Below are 25337 nucleotides of genomic sequence, written 5' to 3'. Positions count from 1 at the left end.
GTTTGGAAAGTTTAACAAACGAGTTTTTAATTAGTAAATATTTGTTCAACGTTCATAATGTATATTGGATAGTCCATTTATCGAGGAAGGCCTTTAGGCTATAATGATATAACCGTACAGCCAATAGGGACGGAACATTAAAGAAAAATGTTGCAAAAGCGGGAAATGTTATTCAAACTATTTTCACGCGTGAAAAGTCACGGGCATAGTTAGTAATTACATTATAATAGTGTATGCGTTATAAAAAAATTGTAATGTAAAAGTTTCGCCGCAATAGTTATTTACACAAACAAGCCGAACGTTTGTCTATTCACACAACATGAAAAAGCCAATCAGCCCCTAGTCACACTGATCGATATTACCACACTACAAGCAAATATACTGCATAGAGTGGAACTAATCAAGGCAAATTACCTTTCGTTCGGCGCTGCAAACAAAAAGTGTTTTTAAAACTTCACGCTGGATTTGAGTTGACAAAGACATTTTTTGTTGAGTTACGACGTTTTACGTCGGATTTTTGTTTTTCTTTTCGTTCAGCATTGAAGAAATATTTGAGTGATATTGATATGATACCGTGAGTAAAAAACACAATAAAAGCTTAACAAGAGAGCAACAAACTAGATTACAATGTTTAATAACGAAATGAAACCACAACAAAAGTAAAGTGAAAAGGAGTTTTATTTAGTTTTTTTTTTTCAGAAACAAATCTCAGGAGATTTAACAAGCCTTACCTTACATAGATAATTTAACGATCTATGTGATTTGCTAATCTTTATTGCCTTGTCTTTTTTAAATAGAATAAAAAAAAGCTTGTGAAGGGTTAATTGACTACCAACCACGGGATAAAAAATAAATTATACAGACTAAAGTCCACGCGAGAGAAGTCTCAGTTAAGCTTGTTTGAAATAAATTGAATGCCTTTAACACGTAGACTGCCATGACAGTCACCGGTGACTGACAAACATGCAACCTATTCGGGCCATGTCAGTCACTGGAGCCTGACACTGAAGCATCTAAATCAAACGACCGCAGTAGGCCGCCTGGCACGTTTAATGCGATACTTCCTATTTTAAATGACTGACGTGGCCCCCAACAAAGTATGTTCAGCATGGCCCGCAACTCTTGTACCTAAATAAAAATTAACACAGGTTTGAATGAAAATTTTAGTAAAAACACGACAAATTTTTAAAAATTACAAGTTTACGATATATTTCAGAATAAATTATTAAGCATAATTATTAAAATTATTATTTGTGTACAAAATTTAAACATTACAGACAAAAATGAGGCTGATTAGGGCTTTGAAGAGAGTAAGTTATAACTTGCTGTCTTTCTCGACTTTACGCGACACGAAATTTGACAGTTGACCGACAGCAGCCGGACAGAGCGATAGTATTCACGAGGGCTAAAGCGAGGAAAGCGATGCGACACGGTAGTTCCCGCCAAAACGCAGAAGCGTGATTTTGTTGTGCCTGACAAAATGCTTGACATGGCGCTGTGACTGAAATTTATACCATTCGGGCCGCGTCAGCCACGGGTGGCTGACAGTTTTTTTTATGGGTATAATATATCAATATAAATAGTAAAAAAATATTTTTTATCAATAACTATTCATTTCAAGCCATTACACATCGATTAGCAAAAAATTCAATTTTGGCGAATTCGTAAATTTACTTTGGCAGTCTACGTGTTAAACTAAGTAAATGAAATAATTGTAGGTTCGTCGACTTTGTGTCTAAAAAAACAACCTTTTAACTCCAACATCAAAAGGAAAGCAACTGTTTCCTTAACGAGATAAAGAAATAAATACAAAGATAATAAAATCGACTTTAAACATATCCGATTTCAACTTCTACATACTACCAGAATCAATCGATTTTGAATCTTACACCACCGTAATAAGAGTCAGATATCGACCTGATAAACTGACAGCATTAAAGGTAAAATGTTTATGAACTGTACGTACAACGATCCTTATCGATTTCAAGTATGCGATTTTAAGCACTAAACCCAAGTACTAAATGCGGGATTTGCATATACGCAGTACTGACAGGTTGTAAAGAACTTCTTGTATTGGGTGTACTTAGGGTTGACAATTTTATTGTTTATCAGAAAAAATATACTAATACAAGTTTTTAGTAACAAGGAAACAAAATGTAGTAATGTAATTTTATAATTTAAAGGCTGGTTTCCAAACAATATTATTTTTTTTATAAAAATCCTATTGAACAAACATATGCCAGCTGATTCAACAAAAGTTGTCATTCGGAAACTTCACAAAGAAACAATCAAATCTTTCCTCTTTATAAATAGACGTGCGTGTCTAAGTCTGAACTAATAATCAATTAACTTCTTCTTGACAACCCTAACTTAGCGATTAAACGGATGCTTGATACATCCGTTCCCAGAAGGAACGGAAAAAAGTAAAAAAAAGGACGTGGCGATTGCTAACAAAAACAGGTCGGGCCGAAAATAAAACCTGTTGGATCGAATGTATAATAAACAACTTTTTTCGAACGCTACGGATTCGGATGATTCGCTGTATTTTTGATTCAAAAAAAGCCGAAAAACTTTTTTATTGCCTGAAATAGTATGCTAAAAATAGCCGACGAATTTAGTAGGGTTTCGGTATACAAAAAACAATTGAGTAACGTAATCTGTTGTCTAAAACTTAATCGAGAAATAGCGATAAATTATAATCCTCTTTCGGTTCGATAAAGTCATCAAGTCGATAAAAAGTTGGAAAAATATACAGCTTTAGAAAATGACAGAACAATCTACGCTAATATAATAAAGAGGAAAGATTTAAATACAAAGGCTGGGCTGCACCATCTTACTTTAACTTTGACAGACGTCAAAAATCTGTCAAAATCCATACAAAACACCGGCTATCGTTAAAGTTACGGTCAAAGTTCGGTGGTGCAACTCAGTCTAAGCTTTTTTTCCTTTTATAATTATGTCATCATCATCATCATTTCAGCCATAGGACGTCCACTGCTGAACATAGGCCTCCCCCAATGCTTTCCATGTTGCCCGGTTGGTAGCGGCCTGCGTCCAGCGCCTTCCTGCTACCTTTATGATGCCGTCGTCGATACTTATGTATGTAGTACAGTTAATGTATTTCCTAGTAAATCTTAAGCGTATATTTATTTATAATGGGTATAAATTAAATACTATTAATAGAGGCAATTTCTGCTTCCCAAAACCAACCATGAGCCTTCGTGACCGTAGACTTACCGATTTGGTGGTTATACTGACGTGCCCAACATGTTATTATTCGGCTAACACAAACATGGTTCTCCAAAGAAAGCAACAGCGTATAATTATGTGATTCAAGCAGTATGAGGTCGTTAAGCCTAATTTAATACAATTACAAAAGTTGGGCGATCCTTCTTGTTTGACTTGGTTTGTTTAATTCGTTTCTCAAGTTCTTGGAGCAGTAATGGCTGGAATTTAAGCTTCTATTAATACAATCCTTGCTGGAAATATTAATTATAAATCAGAGTAACTTTAATGTTGAAGTTGCATATCACAAATAAACTTTTTTTCTTTTTGTTGAAAAATTTAGTCCAGTTATTTGGTTCAAAATAATTGTGATTATCTTGAAACTTTTCCAGAGTTTTGATAATCGGTAATTTTATAGATTTTGATGTGTTCTTTCCGAATCTCAGTTTTGCGACAACGCCTGTCATTTATAAAAAAAATCCGCCTAAGATTTTTTCAATTCGAAGTTTTTTACTTGCCATTTACCTACGAGAAATTACCATGCTTGTGTCAAAGTTACTAAATACGTCACTTCCTTAAAATAACTCGTTTGACCATCTATCGTAGATAAGCTATGTTCAAAAATGATTGATGTAAAAAATTGTCTCTTCAAATGTCATTTAAACAACATTAACTAATGACAGATCTACAATCCTCTCGCCCGACTTAACATTTTTTCCACGATAACCCATGAAGTGAGGACATCGGTCCACTTTGTGCCGACACTGTCAATCTTGGAGATTGTGTAATAGCTAATATACTTCACATGACAATAATAATCAAAATAAATGGAGCCGAAGACGAGTGGCCGATAATGTCACCAATTATTGACACGTTTGACATAATCGATGTCGTCCATCAAATGGGGTTCCGCTTAGGCCGTCTCTATTCGTTGGCTCCAACTTTGGTTCCAACACAGGTTCCAATGTCACTAGCCCAACATGTGGAACTATTAATGCCGGCGCCACACATTAAGCTTAGTCTTCGAAGCAAACATCAACGTGTACATCGGTCTTGGCCAGATATTGGACATAAACGTAACATTTCGTCCAATAGCCAATGTCGACCCATGAATTATTGTCGGTGTTTTGTATAAATGAAAAAGACGAAGGGGTAAAAGGGGTAGGCGGGCAGATGGGAGTGAAGAGTTTATGAATAAGATCCAATGTGTAGCCGCACATCTTGGAATTGATCATTCAATTTGTAGCCAAGTTTGAGCCAAGTCAGAAGTTAATGTGTGGCGCCGACATAACTAAAGTATTACAAAATTGGCACCAACGTTGAGACAAGCATTGAGAGGTGGCCAATGCGTGTCGGTTTGCCTTGAATCTGACAGGACAGAACTAGTGTTAATAGTTGACGTATAACAGGACTATGACAGGACATAACTGGTATAAAACTAAAGGCCTATTCAGACCTAAGCGGTATTCGCTACCGTCTGCGGCAGAGAAAACCCAGTGGGTATGCGGTAATAATACTGTTCAGACCTAAGCGGTATTCGCTACCGTCTGCGGCAGAGAAAACGCTCTAGCCGCGGTACTTAATACTAAATACCTGAGCGAAACCCGCGCGGTAAGTATGTACCTCTACCCACAGCGGCAGCGAATATCGCTCAGGTTTGAATAGGCCTTAACGTACCTATACAGGATTCTGATAGGACAGTCACAGGACTGGTATAATGTAATGGACGCCTTATAAAATTAACCGTCCAACATTGAACGTTGGCTACAACGTGGCGCCAGTGTTAAAGGAAGAGTGGCAGCCATGTTTGATCACTATCGTGAATAAAAAGTTTTGGTTCTATCAAATCGTTATCTAGTTGATAGTAAAGATAAAATGATGAAGTTCACTGAAATGGAATAATTAGTAGATTACATTATGAATGTCGGAGAAAAATAATCTTGTTTTACTTATAATAAGTTCTAATAATCACAAAAAGGCAGTCAAACTTTAAAATAGATTCTACGATACTCAATACTCAATACTCAAATCTTTATTGCATTTCACAGTGTACATTAGGTCTTTTAGTATACATAATATTTTTTACTCAAACGTCCAATTTTATCGTTGAAACCACGTTCACTGTATGTGGCCGTTTGTTATGCTTTATATCAAGAGACAAGGGACTATTCCCACCTCTCTTTCCCACAGCTGCAACTCTTTTGCAGCTTGACTGCCAATAAAATAAATACAATCAATGGAGGTCAAGTTTGTCCAGGAAGAAAGTCAAATCTCCGTTGGACCCGCAACGACAAATATCTTATGTATTCTGTAGTACCTACTAGTGGCCGCCCGCGACTTCGTACCTACGCGTGGATCCCGTTTTACCCCCATGTGGGTAGAGTTTCGTAAAATCCGTTCTTAGTGAGCACCTACGTTCTAAAAGGAACCCCTATGCAAAATTTACTATAGGCCTCATAAAGAAGCTAAAAGTTGTTCAAAGTTTTCATGTAACCTATACGAACACGCTTCAATAAACCCAAAAAATAGACGCTACTATAAAACTTCAAACCAAAAATTGTCGCAAATAACCCCGAACCATTTTTACAGACATGGCGTGGTAGTTCGGCTGAACCATTTAAGAACCTAGTAAGGGACACTTTTGCAGATTTTCGTTTTTTGTCATAAATCACCTTAGAATTAAGGTCTCCACAGGATGTGAAGACAGAAATCGCTCTATTACACTTAACACCGGAGAAACGCGTTGCTAAAAACCTAGTAAGTCCAATTCAAATCTGCAAAAACCATTATCAAAACCTAGCAAGTTACAATGACCATTTAAAACCTAGTAAGTGCATGGACTTACTAGGTTTCAAAATGGTCAATGTGACTTACTAGAGGTAAAATGCTACTGTAATTTAAATATTATTTCGAGTTCTGTTGGCTGACACTCGATAACCATATCAAAATCTGGGGACTACATGAGTACTGATTCATATTCGATTTTGATTTTGATTTTTACAAGCCACTTTTGTCAAAAAAATAATTTTTAGTGTTAGTAAAGAGCATAAAACTTGCAATTTTTAACTAAATATATTCTTTTATTCCATAAAGTATACTTTAGTAACTAATCTTTAATATAAACATCGGAAGTTATCCAAATCTTTAAGCATCTTAGCAGGGCAAATAAAAATGCGTTTTTTCGCTCTCCTGTAAAATTTGCTCCGCTGCACTTACTAGGTTCTTAAATGGTTCAGCCGAGTTACACAGTACACTAATTGACCGCGGCTCCGGCGTTGGGCGGAGACTATTGATTTTTTTAATTACCACCATGAGTTCACGATTCATGGTCGACGTGATACGGGAGGCGATTCTTGTGTATTTCATAGTATGAAATCGTATTTTTGGGGCTCAATCAGATCAGGCAGAATCAGATCTTGGTTAAAATATTTATCTGTACTTACTGGAATTCATCAAAAATTTATGCTTTAGGCCTATAAATGTTATGATTAAAAAGTTAGATTGAATTTTAAACTATTATGTTGCATTTTTTACTATAAAATTATCACTTCAAAAAACGTCGGGAGGGTTAATATCTTATTTACCATTATAAAAGTTTTGTTGTAAAATTCCGTGAAGTGATAATTTTATAGTAAAAAGTTAGAGTTGCTATTATTTAATGTTATTTACAAAAGAAGTATTTGAATAGGCCTATGTCTAAATCCGCTGCCTGGTACCCATAGTACAAGCTTTGCTTAGTTTGGGACTAGACGGCGCGGCGCAGTGCAAAAATGTCCAAGGCTATTTATTTTTATTTTATTTCAATAGATGTATTTAACAAATATGAAGCTACATTGTTCTTTTAGTTCTTTATTCTAGGGAGTGACAAGGGAGGGACTTTTATAGGAAATATACAGAGTTCCCGAGGGATTTGTAACTGTCAGTTGACTGCCCCTAATTAGTGTTCGCTGCGGGCATTTTTTAATTAATAGGTAGTTTTGATACAAAATATATTGTTTTCAATTTGTTGATGTTTTGTGAATGTTCTATAGATTGGCCAAGTTTTATTACACAGCGTTAATGTTAGTGGTGATCAACATGGAAATCATTGGGGGAGGCCTATGTTCAGTAGTGGACGTCCTATGGCTGAAATGATGATGATGAATGTTAGTGGTAACTAAGTTATCATATAATATAAGAAGGGACTAATAGTCCAAGTATGACTTACTTGCTACAATTTTTACCTAAAGTAACGAATTTTTAAGAAAAATTGAATGCTTCACCTACTGATAGGTACTGTTGGGAAGCTATAAGTGATCTATCAACGCACAGCCCAAACCACTTGACGGATCGGGCTGAAATTTGGCATGCAGGTAGATGTTATGACGTGGCATCCGCTAAGAAAGGATTTTACGAAACTCCACCCCTAAGGGGGTAAAACGGGATCCACGCGTACGAAGTCGCGGGCGGCCGCTAGTTTCTTTTAAAAGACCAACTTCAAAATACATTAACGCCATCTGAATTTGATCAGGCAAAACCCAAATAAAAAGATTCAAACCGCAGACCACGTCTCCAAACCGGTTGACCAAACCACTCATCCATCGAGTAATTCAGTAGTTATTTTTAAACGACCGTTATACTTAAACAGGATTCCAAATTCGGTTTTGGTCATACTACTTTTTATACTGCAGCGCCGGAAGTGAAGAACATTCTGATACCATGATGTTTTAAACAAATAGATTATGAGCCATCGATTCTATGTTTTTTTTTTGTCTTTTTATCCATGACAGCATTATTTTCAAGAGGCATTTTTTGCAGTACTTATTTGTGAATGGTGAATGGTTATGGTGGGCGGAATGAGAATAAATCTAATACATATTTCCGTTAAGCTCTCTAGCTATGATAAGTACCTTTAAAAACTTTTGTGAATTCACCTACGAATAAAAAATACTATACTTACTATTTCTTGATTCAATCAGGAACCATTTAAATATCTCGTAGCCACGTTTGATTAAACCGTCACTTTTCACAAATTTTGATAAAAAATAGACTCTTATAAACTGCAACCTATGAGTAAGGAGGGCTCGTCTCCACAGCAATCCAGTTTTGCGGGATCCAATAATGCAGGACATAACAAAACTGGACTGTCGTGTACACACACGTGTGTTTGAAATTCGAATTTCAAATTCTAACGGATCGGCTTTCTGCGGGACACTGCAAACGAGATCTTCGTGACGTTCATAATTAATGTCACGAAAATCTCGTTATACTACTAAACGGTATCCTGTATAAAACGGGATGACTCCGTGGGAACAAGCCCTAAAATGGAAACGCTACACAAATAAATAATTTTGTATCTCTCACCCCTGAATTTCAGGAGACCGATCCACACGAAAATTCTGATTAGAATGTCAGCTATTTTTGCAAAACATCTCCTTTTACAACTACTTAACTTAAGCCTATGTTAGCTTGACGTGCTATCGTCTCATGACTAATTTTAACCAAATCACTGAACAGAACCAAGTTCCGGTAACTTCTGAGTCAGTCAGACAGATACAAGGGGGGTTAGAAATAGCCCGGGATAAAATTGTACCAAATTTAGACAGTCGCGTGCGAAGGGTTGGGACGACAAGGCGAATGTGTCGTGAAAGAGAGAAGGACTACCTTTATTCGGCTCTAAGTGTACTTTGTACTAATTGTTTTAAGAAAAAAGGCGTTACATGTTATAGGGATAACCCTACAAAAGTCTAATGAGGATCAGGTGAGTTTTTTGTGTAAGAAATTAATATTTTTCATTGCACGTGGGTGCGTGATGCGGCGAATTGCATAAAGACTCGTGTTTCATTCTCAGTCGGAACTCTTTCTTTTGTATTTGTATAAGTCGCCGAAATAAAATCTTCCATTTCTTTGAGACCATTATTTTGTCTACATAATGCTTCTATTTTTAAAAGTTACACGCGACGCGCGTTGAAACCTCTACAGATTAAAGTTACATTTAGTATGGAAAATAACCCTAGATACACTCATTGTTGTAATATAGCCTCCTTTCGTATTGTCTGACCTTATGAGACACCATTGACATCTGACATTACCACAATCCATGGCATATCATACCTGTTAAAAATTTAAGACTTTTTTAAATTTTGAGTTGGTAATTCAAAATAAGAAATTCCTCCACTAATTCAATAACTTATTTTAATTAGATAAAGTTCAAAACGTATTTGATAATGGAACTTCCGACCAATCAAACGTGGTTTAAATTGGTTTAACTTTTTATTTCCACCACTCTCCTGATCATAAAGTTTATCTTTTAAACTCTTGGATTCAAACCAATGGGTTTACTTATGTTTTATTTTATCTTATCACACCATTAACTTTTTAATTTTCAGTCAGCTGTGCCGCTGATAAGAACGGTAACCTTTGGTTTTGTATTTAATTAGTTTTTGGTTAACTAATTGATACGTATTAAAATGTGCCGATAAGTTTAGGGTCAATGAACTAGTTAAGTGTTATCGAGTTCAAGTGGTTACGCTTTAGTTTCTCATGGTGATGAAACTGTCTGACTGTACAGTTATACATATATACATAAGTAGTATTTTGTAGCAAAATAGCACTAAGTTATTTAATTTTCTAGCGTTAAGAGTCGCATCTTAAACTAATATGAAAATTATAAATAACTTGAAAAAATCGAACTGCCTAAGGCGGGAATTGAACCCACGACCTTCCGCTTGCCGGGCGACTGCTTGCCTTAGGCAGTTCGATTTTTTCAAGTTATTTATAATTTTCGAAATAACACTTAATTCAACTGCATAAAATGCCACAGTCTTGAACTTGTATGGGAATCCAGTTTTGCGGGATCCAGTAATGCAGGACAAGACTCAACTGTCATTTGAATACACGTAAGTTTGAAATTTCAATTACAAATTCGAAAGTTCCGGATTTTTGCGGGACACTGCAAACGGGATATTGGTGTAAACGTTAATATTAAAACTAATACGTGTACTACCAAACGGGTTCCTGCAAAATACAGTACTCTGTACATAATTTATTTCAATTGCATAAGATGCCATAGTGTTGAGCTTGATACGCCGTTATTTGTACATGACGTGCAATGGTTTTAGTTGAAGTAGGCACACAGTAGGCAGTAGTTAAAATATCTAACTACTAATTTACACAAATAACTATTGTTAATAGCTACTATTGTTACGAGACTTTGATAGCAAGTTAAAGCTTTTTTTAATAACACACTGTTTCATAATAAAAATAAGTATTTTTGATTTAAGTTCATAATTAATATAATTTATTGCTGGTGCCGTTTCAGTGATTATTAAATTCTCTTTGTATAATGATTTCCAGTTACAGCCTATATTCTGCATATGAATTACCTATTTTATTTTTATTTTATTTAACTTTATTCGGAAAACAAACAGTGTTAATTGACTCATGCTTCGACTGTGCTATTAAATGGAGTAATTAACCCCTAATTCATTACGAGAAATAAATTTAAAATAAAATTATCAGCATGAAGCTCAAGATCGCCTGAAAAAACGTGACATAGGTACACAGAAAATCTCTGTATAAAGTCCACTGATTCTGAAACGTCAAGCTGTTTCTTCTCAGCACTGGCCCATTTATTGTCCTGAAGCAGTGGTAGGATTAATATTGGGACATGTAAAAGTGCTTTTTAAAAGCCTACTTGCATAACATGTAAAAGAGTTTTATGAGAGTTTTTTTTGAGTGGCAAAAATCTAAACTAATAATATTGATAGTAATAATATAATAGTATTGATAGTAATGCCCTCCTGTTCATGTCATATCTAGGATACATATACATAAGTGGTGTCCAGCTGCTAAAGGTTGCAAAACGCAAGACTTGAGAAAACACAGTTTTTATAAATAAAACACTGTATTAAACATTTTTAAACGAAGTTCTACTAAAAATTAAACCATAATTTCTCATTATACCTTATTATTATTTAATCCTTTATTATTACTTTCTACACGACGGATTATTATACCAAACAACATTTCACTGGATTAGTATAACGAAACTTGATTTTAATGTGTTATGGGTTCAAACATTAAATTTAGATTGTTATGTTAATCTCCAATCTATTTCGGATAGTGTTGCATAAACGGATATTAAATTAGATTCCGGGCGTTTGAGAGGTTAAATAAATTTCAATCCGCCATCTTTGGAAATTGATTCGTCTGTTTAAAAAGGTAATTTGGTTTATGATAAATAAAAATTTGATGACTTTTATAATGAAAATAGTATGATACAAAAGTTATTACCTATATGAAATGACTGCAATTTTAAACGCGTATAAAAGTGTAGGTACATTTAATAGATACACATTAAATGAAGATAAATATTTTAGCTATGAAGATTATTTTTGCTTTAAAAGCAATTTTAACATGAGCACTTTATTCCGTGGATAGTGACTGTCATGTTCACAAACATTATATGAGGTCTCACAGTGTGCATGAACGCACAGGGCGACACACGAACTAATAACAGAGCTCTATTCAACGCTGTGCGTTCGATTTGCTGCTACACTTAAGCAAGCATCGTTTGTGAATACGGGCTTTTCTTGCGCTGCTTCTTCTCAGCACTGGCCCATTTATTGTCCTGAAGCAGTGTATAAATTAGTTTTATGAGTTTTTTTTATGACATAAACGTGTTACTTTAAATTCTCAGCTATCATTTAGTGTGTTATAATATTTTATGTCTCTTTCATAGCTATTACCTATTCAAACCTATACCTAATTATTAATATCTACCAACAAATTCTAGTATGTATTTTCAGTCTATTTCTAGGAATTATATTCCATTTCACTAAACTACTGTAACTTTTCAACTGCTATTTAAACTTTGTAACGTATTATAAAACTAGCTGTGCCCGCGACTTCGTACGCGTGAAAATAGTTTGAATCATATTTCCCGTTTTTGCAACATTTTTCTTTACTACTCCGCCTATTGGCTGTAAGGTGATGTTATAATATGTATAAGCCTTCCTCGATAAATGGGCTATCCAACACAAAAATAATTTTTCAAATCGGACCAGTAGTTCCTAAGATTAGCGCGTACAAGCAACAAACAAACAAACTCTTAAGCTTTATAATATTAGAATAGATAAAGTACGTCTATAACAGCACACGTTTTAAAGTTTAGAAATAAGTATTCGCACTAAAATGTAGGTTTATATCAAAGTTATTTCTTTATGAGAATAGTTTTCTGAATACAAATTTAATATTTCGTGGAACGGCTAGTTTTATTTAAGTTAGCAATATAAAATTGTTTGCAAACTACATATTTTACTTTCAAAACAAAATGTATTTTCTAGAGAACCGATTTTACTGTTTTAATTGGTTTTAACAAGTATTTTCAAAGTTAAATATTGATAAGCAGTTAACCATTTCACTTCCACAAACATTGTACTATAAATAAACAATTATATTTTATTTCAACCCACACTAATCGATCTTCTCTTGTTTCAGGAAAGAAAAATAAATCAAGCAGCGCCCTCTATAACTCATCTGCACTAAAAATAAGATGGCGCCAACGTTCCGTGTTAACCCTGAAATAGCATCGGACGGTCTATCCAGCGGGGGGAGCTGAATATCCGGACAAAATGTGAATGTTAAAAATAGTCCGGATATCCTTGTTATGTTATACATTTAGTGTAGCGGGAATAGTGAAAGCATGAGGGACTTGCGGTTAAAAGTGACGAGTAGGGGTGTTAAACCATTATTTCTGCTGCTACGGACCCATAGTGCGTTTTTTAGTGTGCTAGTGTTAGTTGGTGTTGTTGAACAGTGTGGTGGTTATCATGAACAGAAGTTTGCTATGGAGCCGCAGGATCAGGTAATTTTATTTTTATTAATAAAACATTGCATGGTATAATGATTTTTTGAAAAGACACTGGTTATCTACGTCAAATCGACAGGTTAACCATTGTCTTAACAGCCTAGTGGTAACCAGGTAAGCAACAAGCTTTGGGTTCGAATCCTGTGGCTGTCAATTTACCAAGTGAACAATTTATCAGTCATTATAATTTTTTTTCTTTCAAATAAATGTTACTGTGTTTTAACCCAATTATCATTTGAACGTAACAATAGCACCTCTATTTTAATACAAGCATAATATAAGAGTCAAAATTGCAATTTCCATTTGACAATACGAAACTTAAGTATTATTTCCATTCGAGTTCGTATTCGCTTCGCTAAATTCAAAGTTTTGAACAATACGTAAATTTATCCAGTCTAAAACCCTAAATAGTACTGTCTAGAAGCATCGCTATTTTAGACAATACAAAATCTAAATTAAATCTTGACACGTTCCATTAAGTCACACTTTACAACTATACGTTATTCGTATAGATTATATTCGTATAGATATATTCGTATAAGTGGGCATTCACAAACTTACTCGACAACTTTATACAATAGCAACTAGTTAGAAACTGAAATGGGCTATTTAACTATCCGTTGTACTTTACAAAGGTATTCTGCGGTCGTTAATTGTAATTACTTATTATTTTATGGCAGTTGCTTTGTTGCCGCTGAGTACATCATTGTTACCTTTTGTGTTTAAGGGTTAAGGACTTTTGTAACTTTATTTTGTCCTTGATGTACTGTAGCCACTGAGTTAAATTAGTGGCCAGCACATACCTAACTGAAGTATGGGACCGGCACTGGAGGATGTTTTTGTGACGTCAAATGTCAGCGAGACTTATGTGTGCTTTCTGTTAAGTCATAATAATTATTATGTCAATATCATCCCTCCCGTGCCGTTCTTATACCTCAGGCACTGACTGAATTAAGCAGAATCTATAGATCTAGATAGATTCTTCTTACAACATCGTATTTATTTACAACTTATGGTGCCAGTGTGTGCTTGAGCTTACCTATTTTTTTCATGATGACAACAAATCATAGCATATCTGGTAAAATTATTCTAATTACATACTGAAAACTTTTACATAATTTAACTATTGACTAGAATTCTAAATATTAATCAAGTAGAGCAGTGTTTATTCGTAGTAAATTATTTACCTATTTAAACAAAAATATGCTAAATTAGGTCAAATTAAATGAAAAGGGGATACTCTCTCTCTACATCAAACTTTATGTTGTTGTGTTAGGTGTTATTTTGCTTTAAAATGTTCAGCCTGATGTTCAGGTTCTCTAATTACAGTACATCTGGAATAGAACTGAACATCTCCTGTGTAGCCAGGATCTACAGCTTGACCGCTAATAAAAACCCAACCGGTGCAAGCCTAACTAACTATGCAGTAACTTGCTCTTACTTAATTTTATTAGCTTTTTCTGTCATGACTGTGTCATAATAATACTAATTGCCACCCTATTGCCATGGGCATCGCTTTTGTGACAAGAAGGCAATTCTCAACTCACTTTTTAGGGTTCTGTAGCTAAATGGTAAAAAACGGGACCCTTATGGATGTTGTTTTCTTTTTTCTTCATATTGTCTTCTTTTGCTTCTCTTAGGCTGGTTTGCACCATCTTAATTTGACTTTAACAAACGTCAAAGATCTGTCAAACACTATACAAAAAGCACCGGTTATCGTTATAGTTACGGTCAAAGTTAGGTGATGCAACTCATCCTTATTTATAGTGTTAAAAACTTGATTTTTTATCTCCAGACGGCGGTAGTAGGATCAAGGGTGACGTTGCCCTGCCGGGTGGAGAACAAGGCAGGTCAGCTGCAGTGGACAAAAGACGACTTCGGACTTGGTCTACACAGGGAGCTTAGTGGCTACGACCGGTACAAGATGATCGGGAGTGATGAAGAAGGTAACTATTTGCTATAGTATTACTTAGTCTTATTGTAGAGTGGACAGAACATCAATATGTCACAAAATAATGTTTTTCTCGACGAACAAAGCGACCAGATCGTTTCATCCACGAAGACGCGCCCCACCAATTTTTGGTCGAGGGAAGCGCGGGGTGCGAGGAGTATGATCCGAGAAATCCGAGTGTTATTACTGTAGTGTGCGTGTGCAGTCATGGATAATTTAGCGTGTACCGATAATACTCAAACATTAGCGGAAGAATAGTGGGGCGCGTCTTCGTGGATGAAACGATCTATAGCCTAATGGTGTCGTTGACTGCCCGAATCGAGATCCGAGGAACGCGGGTTCGAATCCTGCCGCCGGTGGACTATTGGGGTGTACCCAGGCCAAAGCTGGAAGTGAGTTTCACCCGGAATTCTCAACCTCTGATGAATTTCAAGTCTAAACTTTCTTTTAAGTGTAAGAAACACAACAATGACTATGATCTGCCGGCCGTTTGGTGTAGTGGTTCGAAACGGACTACTATTCCGGAGGTAGCGGGTTCGATTCCCGCAAAGTACAAACATTTGTGTGCATGAACATATTTGTTTGTATTGGACTGGGTGTTTTCTATGTATAATAAGTATGTATTTACAAAAAAAAAAAGTATTTAAGTATGTTTATATCCGTTGTCTAGTACCCATAGTACAAGCTTTGCTTAGTTTGGAACTGGAAGCGCAGTGTAAAATGTCCAAGGATATTTATTTATATTTATATTTATCTGTGATATGGTAGATAATCTGTGACAGCTTGACGTGACATTAGGCTTAATTTCTATAACACAATAGATATAAATTGTTGTCATGGAACAGTGTAGCTTTGATTCTCAATAATTATCGGAATAAATGTTTTCTGTGTTATTAACTTTGCTAATTAAGGCTCTAATAACCTTCATGTTTGACGGTATTAGACACACAATAATCTACCAAATCATCAGCAATTAACAACACTTGAATACTTGTATGATCATGTGGTTTTCCTTCCCCTTACACGTGCTCACCCACTCATATCCAAAACACATTCATAATACCATGAAGACATACTTTGACAAAATCCTTACGTCTGCCGTTCCCCTCTTACCTAATTAATTCCGTCATTATCCCCAGACCTTTTTTGCGTCAGAACACTTGACTTGGCCACAAAGCAGACAGGAATAGAAGTCTCGCTTTTCAATTCTTGGATCTTGGAAGAAAATTTATTCAAAATAAGAAATAGTATTGGGCCTAGTATGCTTCCCTGCGGTATGCTAAAACTATTTTGTCTAATAGTGAATAATTTCAAGGAATCCAAAATCGGGGTATTTTACTTTACTTCTAGTTGTTTTATACAAAAGTAAAATTAATCGATCCCATAACTTTAACCCATTTTGACTTTTTTATTAGCAATACATAGAGAAACATAGTCAAACGTTGGAGATAAATCAACAACATTTTTAATTGTTTCTAGCCATTTATTGATTGTAATTGTTTAGCATCCAAGACAGCTAACTTATAATTTAAAAGTTTATGGGGCCAATCCTACCGCAGCTTTCTCTTTTATACATGCTATGTAACAGCTTAATTTTTTCCAAGATCTCTCTTACAACGTTTCTCGTTTTAACGCGGAGTTCTCGGTGTAAAATGCACAGTAAGCGCTCAGGATGGATTTAAGATTTTCCAGTTTCCCGTCAACGAGTCCCTTTCATTGTTTTGTGGGCAATAGATTGCAGGAAGTAATTCTACAAGCATAGCATTTTGAAGGCGTTATGTCATAATACTGTAGAAGCTTTGTTGTTTGTTTATTTTCAAATTTGTTTTCAATTGTAATCTTATCTCAGATGACAGAATTTTTTCAGTTTCATCTGGAAAAAAAAATAAAGCTCAAGACTATTTTGGGTGTTTGCGGTGGGTTAAATTGTTATGCTTGTTTTCACCATCAATCCCTAATTTTTAAGTGATCCCTGTGGTATCAAAACTCCTGTTATGTGTTAGCGTAGGGGTCACTTAAAAATTAGGGACTGATGGTGAAAACGGGCATTAAACTCTTAACGGTACATAAATTATTAATGTTGATATTTATGATTCATTCATACACCTAATATTGCAGCCATAATTCTATCTAATTTACGCTTATAGCTTTCTGAAATTATAATTACAATAAAAAATTCACTACAATATAGTTCTTGCAACTCACGAAGGTGAGTGAGCTTTACTTGTGTGTGTACGTGTACATGCATATAACGGTAGTGTAATGTCTGTCAAAACTTTTGATAAACGAACAGTAGCGTGCCACCACACATTTAAAGCTCACTCGCCTTCTTGAATTGCAACAACTATTTTTGCAGTAGGTATCCATAATCTTATGATCCTATCCAATTTACCCTTAAAGACTTCAGACATTAAATTATTATGTATTCAAATATCCAAAATTCTCTAAATTTTCAGTAAATGCTCACTATAATAAGTAGTAATTTACCTAGTCTTACAGGCGTATCTTCAAAGCGACCTATATGTATTATTAGGTTCAACATTTAGAACTTAATCGTTCACCAAAACCACATCATAGTCATATCTATGAACAACACTCGTAACATATTGTACGTCCTGTTCCTTGGCATCCAAAGCCAAGGCTTGCCTCTGATTGTGAGTGACGACGTGTTTGTTGCAGGGGATTATTCCTTGGACATCAGAGATGTAACACTGGAGGACGACGCCAAGTACCAGTGCCAAGTCAGCTCCGGGAGCAGAGGTTTGTTGATTAGTGATGTAACTGTGATGGTGTCGATAGATTGTGATTGTTAAGGAATTGTCGATGAAATTGAATTCAGTCCCAAAAAAGTTTCATTTGTCTCCAAAATACGTATTGATGATAATATTGTCACTGAATCCACTTTATAAGATACATTATCATGCTAACACCTAATTACAAAGAATTACCAAATTGACCCTTTCCGAAAAATGTGATTAAGGGTCTTCACTTCAATATAATTTACATTCTACTATCAGTGACATTGAAATACAAGAAACGTATTTTCTGAATTCTAAATATTAATGTAGCCACAAGAAAAAAAAACGGTATTTCCAACAGTAAAATTAGCATTAAAAGTAGCAGTTTAAGATACTGTTATATTTTCACTTAACGAATTATTTACCACATCAGAAAATCGACAATCACCTTTATTGTTATCGATACCAGCACCTCCCTAATCTAAAGCTATTATTGTTGGTTTAATCCCTATAATGTACGCAATAAGGGTTGGATCTAACTAAACTTAATGGCTCCAACATATTGCTATACAGGGTGTTTGTTTTGTTGCGTTCTAATCTTTATTAGTGGGTTTACAACACGGTACGTTGGGTACTTTTAACGAAACTAATTTGGACCGTTTGGATATCTCTTTGTGTTAATGTATTTTGCTTTATCACGGAATAAACTGTTTAGTAAATTAAAACTTTGTTTAAGTGGTGTTAAAGTTGAGTTTTGCAAAATTACAAAGTTGGAAGATAAGTAGCATAAACAAAAATATAAGAAACTTTGATTAACCTTATTAATTTCTTACATGATTATCTTTGTAGGGGTGTACGAAATTGGACCTTCTTATTATATCGGACCATATAATTTTTGAGACCAATAAAAGTATCGCCAAAAGTGGCGCAATCTTGTTTATTCAAAAATAAATAATGCATCGAAATTGACCTGAAATACCAGTAATTTAGTTTTTTAACGCCAGCCGTGTTGTACCGTAGAAGCCACAGAGTGTAATTTTAAACAATAAATCATTGGACGTGCTTGAAAGATTGGTAAATTTATCCTGTGTAATGTAATACACACTGTGTATCTCAACACAAAATAAACCCCCAGAATAAAGTAGATTATGTTTCCTTAGCCGTGGAAACTGGCCACCACGAAACTTCTTTCTTTTTTTCTTTGTTTCGGAGAAAAAAGTCAATTTTTTTTTGTTTTCTCTCGTCTTGAATCTCGATTTTTCAATGAATTGGTTTTATGAACTGGAATTTCTATTTTTGTAAAGAATATTAATTTACTCGTAAATGTTTTTATTACAACATACGAGTATGAGTAATTTATTATACTAAAATCTGCTTGAAGCTATTGAATGACGTAAATAAAGGCATTCACGCGTATAAATTAAATTTAAAAATTATAGATGATGAACCTGCATCGTAGTTAATAAAAGCTTGATACCATCGGTTCCATCAGATTTATCTTAATCGAGACCATCATAGGATCCTTTAGGATTTTAATTGGAGACTGTAGTAGTAATTGCAGGATGCTGATTATCATTATTAAATCGATCATCATCATTATAATCATATTCTATTACACTAGTATCAAGCAAATATTTCTCTTCAGATTTTTTAATAAAAACACCAACACATATTACTTTCAGTTCATTTCGCAGCATTCCGTGCTTTAACAAATTGAAAGCAATATTTTCGTCGACACCAGTCACTATTTCTTTCTCGTACAACGTATTGTTTCCTTTTTAATAAATTGAAAAATCTTTGAGCATACTTCCTTTGCCCCTTCCGGGCTGTTACTTTGGTGATTTTTTTCAGTATCGCCCAGTTTAGGGTGTTTGCAGACTAAACAAATACGAAAAGGGAAAATGAGCTGACTCTTTCATACGAATCTGAACACTAAGCTTTGGATGTAGGTTTTAGATTCACATTCTTTTTATCTCGTTTGAAAGCATAAAATGTAACGAATGCTGGCAAATCAAATTTCCAATGAGGATCGCTTTTGCCTCTTCCCCTTTTCAAGGATTTATATGTGTTGATGGTAAGCATACTTTGTTTAGCAATCTATGAAGACTATTTGAGATAGTAATTACCTAACAATCCAAGCCTTTTAGTGATCTGCAATCTCGATTCACGTTACATTAGTGAGACCAATATTAATTATCTCCCTAGTTAACTAGTGCAAGGCTTGTTTAGTGTAAACAAAAGTTTTATTTAATTTCATGCCAATAAAATCCATGATCCATTTTTACTGCCAGAAATCCCTGTTTAAATACTACTTTTGTTAGAAAATTATGGCGTGTGATACAACTTTCAATGTGATACCAGTCTAATTTAGTAGCTTCGCATGTCCCAAAGATCGTAAATCACCTACAATAATAGCCTCGCAAAATACATATTATATTCAATGTATCTTTAAATAGCTCGACTTGTAAAAGGCCTTACAAGAGATTTTTTCAACATCACCCCTTTCCTCAATACTGAATTTCGCTTGTTCGGAAACATAATTTGTTTTTAATTTTTCTTTTACCCTTTTACGTTTCGCTTCCCTTTTCATGTTTTGTAATTTTGATCTTGTATTTTGAGAAGTTTGCTTTTAAATATTTAATATTTCATGTTCGGGTAAGCAATTCAGGGGACGGTTGCTTTTTTATCATAACGTGATCTCATTACAAAATTCTGTTTTAAATCAAGAGTTTAACATAAGTTGGGGGAAGGTCTCCTAAATTGTTTTGGCTATGGACTTGAGTTAAAATTTCCTTACAGAAATCGAATATTCAAGTATTATTATTGCCCGAGTCTTCCATTGTTTGTTTGGAAATCGACCTTTCCATTGCCCTCTTCAAAATCATATTATAATCTTGTCACTTGATTGTGGAATATTCGATATTTACCCATCAACCCCTCGAGTACTATACCTTTGGCTAAAGTATCAATAGAATTGTTCCCTCTCTCACGCCAATTGAGTTTCCCAATAAAATTAATTTCAGGTCTACATTTCGAGACGTTTATGCGAATTTATAATAAACTGTCTTAGAAATTTGGAGTGCTTCGATCCTTTCTTCAAGCGTCTATTCAGATGCAAAGCAAAAGGTCCGTGAAATTAATTTACATAGCCCTTTGTCGGACTGTAAGCGTCGCGTAACCTTTTGATAAATTTGCCTTCTCTTTGAACTGTCACGGCTTGTATATTCTTATCTTTACTTAGCCTGGCTCTTATGGCCCATTCAGCCATTGTTTCAAGATTTAGGTTTAACTTTGTGTTTCTTAAATAATCGTTACCGTCTTTCAGTATTGCCGGTATTATCTTCAGTCGTTAAGCAAATTTGATCTCGAGTACGTCACCGGATTACGAAGTTGGATTATTTCGGAGCTGGGGTTTAGTTTATTGTTTCATAGAATGAGGCGGAATTTATTTATTATCTTATATAAATTTCAGTTCTATATACACAGACCCTTTGCAAGGTTCTGTTTGCACAGAGACCGGGCAACTTGGCTAAGTAAATAACGTTTGATAGTAAAAGCAAAGGGTCGAACGTAAGTATGATAAAGAACTTATACCGGGATAGGATGGAAATAAACCCAATTATGTAAGATGAAGGAATATAATTAGAACACGATTTACCCAAAATAAATTATGATAAGACGATTAAAAAGCTCTCAATCACTGATAAGTACAGACAGTCTAGTAAGTAACTTGAGACAGAATTAATTTCTACATTATGTAATTACGAACTTTACGTTAAAATCGTGTTTCTTTTTCAAGCTCAATTTGTGTGATTATTTTTCAAAAAGGAATCCATATAAAATGTATTAATTTATCCATATTAGGCTCCTTTAAAAAAGTCACAGCTTTTGTCCCTCAGTTTAATAGGTCCACTATAAAATGCACTTAGTGAGGAGCAGGCTAACTGAGGCAATATCGTGGTCCATTTACTTTGACATGGCTGCTTAAATTTTCATGCCACATTTTGCTATTAGCAACCTTGTGACTTAGAGCAAGTCTACAAGGAGGCAGTGGCACGAAACTGATAAGTTTATGGTTCCAAATGAACCTTTGTAGTGTGTGAACATAGGCGATCTGAGTGACATGCAAATTTAAAGTCGCTAGTACCTACCAGTATCTTGATATCTTTCACAGTTTCCATGACTCAATAAGAAACACAAATACGGATCTATGCTATCATAATTATCATTTTCATCATTGTGGCCTATGCCTATCAACGTGTTGGCCTATACCTATCAAGATCATCATAATTTCTAGCCCATCACAGTCCATTACTGGACGTTATCCTAAGAAACATCACAAAGCACGATCTCCTGCTTTTTTTATTCTGCCGCTACCAGTCATCTCCTTGACTAGACTGCTTTTGTTCAGAATAATTAACAATAATTCAAGTTAAAAAATACAGATTATGTTAAAATGAAATAAAGCTAACAAACATCAGTATTCTGTAATATTCTTGTCTACATCAGTTCTTGCAACAACAGAAAATAAGAAATGGCAGCTCATTTGCCCGTTCAAACAAAAAGATCTTGTAAACACTCGGCAGCAATACAGAAAATAAAAGATCTCTAAACTCCGAGAATGATTACTGGGAAACTAAACAGTGCAATGCAAAGTTAAATACGAACGCGATTCAATTTTTATCTCCAGTCCATAGTTATCCAGTTGGAGTAAAAGAAAAAATGGAAAAACTATTTACATGGAACGAGCTCGACGAAGTTTGTTTTTTACAATGAACAAAAGCCTGCGGCAAAATGTACAACTTAGCACTATTTAACTTGCAAACTTGCTTCGAAACTGAGAGTTTCTGGAGCCACGGAAGGGACTTTGTCTTAAAATCCCGGCCATAACTTCCGATCCACGATATCGCTAGTTCACAAATTTACGTAACTAACTTAGCTGACTTATTGAATTAGCCGAGATTTATATTTCCAACAGAAATTCCTGAGACAATAAGACTTAAAGTTATTGTCTCGAATTTGGCTCCGAATTGAGGTTCCGAAATTGCTCTTCAAAATGTCGACGTTAATATCTCACTAGCACAATGTTCAATTAATTGTTCTTAATCTTTTGAATTGTTGCTTGTTTATTGGAAATGTTATTTGGATTTTAATTGTTCCAGTTCCAGATCCTTCAAAATGCTACCAATTAATGGAATTTCAAAAGGGTTTACTTAAAGATTACATGCCATGTCAAATTTGAAGGTTTTTAAACTTCTTAGAATGGAAAAAAGATAGATTTGGAATCCAAAATTTCTGAACTAGATGAGTATTTTCGGTAGACTAAAATAAATAAAAATTTGTTACTTATATAAAAAAGTTTCTAGCAGAGGAAATGCCACAATAATACTAGTTTTAGAAGCCACACAAAATGAAAGCCTAATGACGTAATAACCCAAAAAGTTTCATAAAGTTCGAAATTGAATAGAAAGAATAAAAAATGATTTGCACGTGCACGTTTTGAAACGGTAACGGGAAAAACTTTTATTTATTTGTTGGTTCCATTTACAAAGATAAATACCAGCGGCAAACCGAGTGGGAATGGTAAAAACGTTACCAATACTCTGTCTGCAATACTGTGCGGAACAAAAGCAAAAATATACAACAAAAGTGCGGATATTCGAACCCTATTGCTAGTTATGGGAACTAATGATATTCGGATATTGGAATAGATTGATACGGAAACGTGTAACGTAGTTTTGCAAGTGGGTGTATTACTCGTATTTTTTATATAATCATACAGCGCTCGTGTCAGTGTTTGTAACAAAACTCCTCCGAAAAATTGTGTGTATATTCGGTAGGTCTAAGAATAGAACGTGAACTATTTTTCACACTCCTAGGTGCAAACTATCTCCAGATGAAAATGTTATTGTGATCTACTAAGACATAATAATTGAATTTGGCAACACAGAATAACCGATCTAGTTATTTTATAATAATACGATTTTGCTCGTATCTCGGCTCATTCAATCTTATTAAAATAATAATAATAATATCTTCAAATAATTTTGATTTCGCTCACACAGGCTACGCACGTTTTTTTCTTTCGAAACCAGGATAAAAACCATCCTGTTATTCTCTGGGTTTAAACTTATCTCTATCCGTTTCATCTAAATCAGTTCAATGATGTAAACATGGAAACTTAATGTAGCTAATTTCTCGTACGTACGTCTCGTACGTTTTTATTTTTTGTACACTTTTCGGATATTTTACCGAATATCCGAAACCTTCCCCAGGCCTACGTTCATCAGAATCAGTAACATCCCCGCCGGCTTCAAAGTGATCCGGCACAATGACGTCAGAACACATGAGTGGCGTTTGTGTTCCAATTAATGTCTAGACGTTTGGAGCAATCGGCAATACAGGCTATTGCATATACAGGGTGTGTAAGGAATGTATACGCTTTATCTATTGCCTAGGTAGAATTTGAAAGCATTGCTGTAGGATAATCAAGTAGGAAAATCAAATAAAGACTTTTTTCGTCCCAATTGAATGCATTATGTATTGTATTATGATTTTGATGAATTTATCTAAATAGATGTGGCGTGTTTTTTCATTCAATTGAATTGATAAATAACGCCCTTTGAGCGAAAGGGGATCAGGTTCCTATTTCTGAACCCGGCAGCGGAACCGTTTCAATAATCGTTCCTTCGTTTCAAACCGAATGTTCGACGGGGTAACCCAAAGTGGCCTGAAGACACCGCCGAGAGGTCCGGGAAGAGTTTTCTAATGTAAATACATTAATATTTTAAGTTTCTTGGAAAAAAAGTGACGAATCAATTTATGACAAATTGTTAATAGTCATCGTATTATGATAGACTCCATTTATGATCATCATCATCACCATTTCAGCCATAGAACGTCCACTGCTGAACATAGGCCTCCCCTGATGATATCCATAATGATCGGTTGGTAGCGGCCCGCATCCAGCGCCTTCCTGCTACCTTTATGAGGTCTTCGGTCCACCTTGAAGGTCCTTTGGTTGAAATGAACTAACTAACATCTGATCAGAAGATTGGTTAATCTTCATCATGCTTTAAAGCATGACTGTAACTCCTTATCACGCAAGCTGTCTACTTGGAAATCCAAAACATAATTGATTTACCGTGTTATATGAATAAGGGACAATCAACAAAAATATTGTGTTTACTGCGCTGTTTCCTATAAAGTGACGTAAAAGCCCTCAAATAAATTAAGATCTAGTGTTGTAAGCAGGCGTCATATCGATGAATACAAAACCTCAAGTATCGAGTTTTATTTAATATTCAATTAATAATAATCAAAATGGGTAAAAAGTTAAAAAAATTACATTATGTTCATCAAACCATAAATTTAATGGTTTGTTACATGGAACCAAAATGTGAAAACCTCGTATACTGTGACACACATCATAGGTATCATACTATCTTTAGAGTAATTCAATAAAATGAAGATTTAATTGAATTTCAATTAGAATAACTAGTCATCTCCGTCAATTAATTTTTGAACACATTACATCAAACCCTAAAGTACAATATTTAATTGTACTATCCAA

The 25337-nt window shown here is 34.8% G+C and overlaps 1 protein-coding gene across 1 annotated transcript in view; it reads left to right on the top strand.

The window, feature by feature from the left end:
- The window catches only part of LOC135084484 (irregular chiasm C-roughest protein), a 144373-nt gene that overhangs the window by 39420 nt on the left and 79616 nt on the right, over positions 1-25337 (top strand). Inside the window, exons 2-4 of the mRNA XM_063979271.1 lie at positions 12706-13072; positions 14871-15021; positions 17706-17786. Of these exons, the coding sequence (XP_063835341.1) occupies positions 12911-13072; positions 14871-15021; positions 17706-17786 (394 nt within the window). The 5' untranslated portion in view covers positions 12706-12910. The remainder of the gene's footprint in view (positions 1-12705; positions 13073-14870; positions 15022-17705; positions 17787-25337) is intronic.

The sequence above is a fragment of the Ostrinia nubilalis genome, chromosome 26 (genome assembly GCF_963855985.1).
Source record: "Ostrinia nubilalis chromosome 26, ilOstNubi1.1, whole genome shotgun sequence".
NCBI lineage: Eukaryota > Metazoa > Arthropoda > Insecta > Lepidoptera > Crambidae > Ostrinia > Ostrinia nubilalis.
Note: the sequence above shows the minus strand (reverse complement) of the source record. Positions and strands in the feature narration are given on the sequence as shown.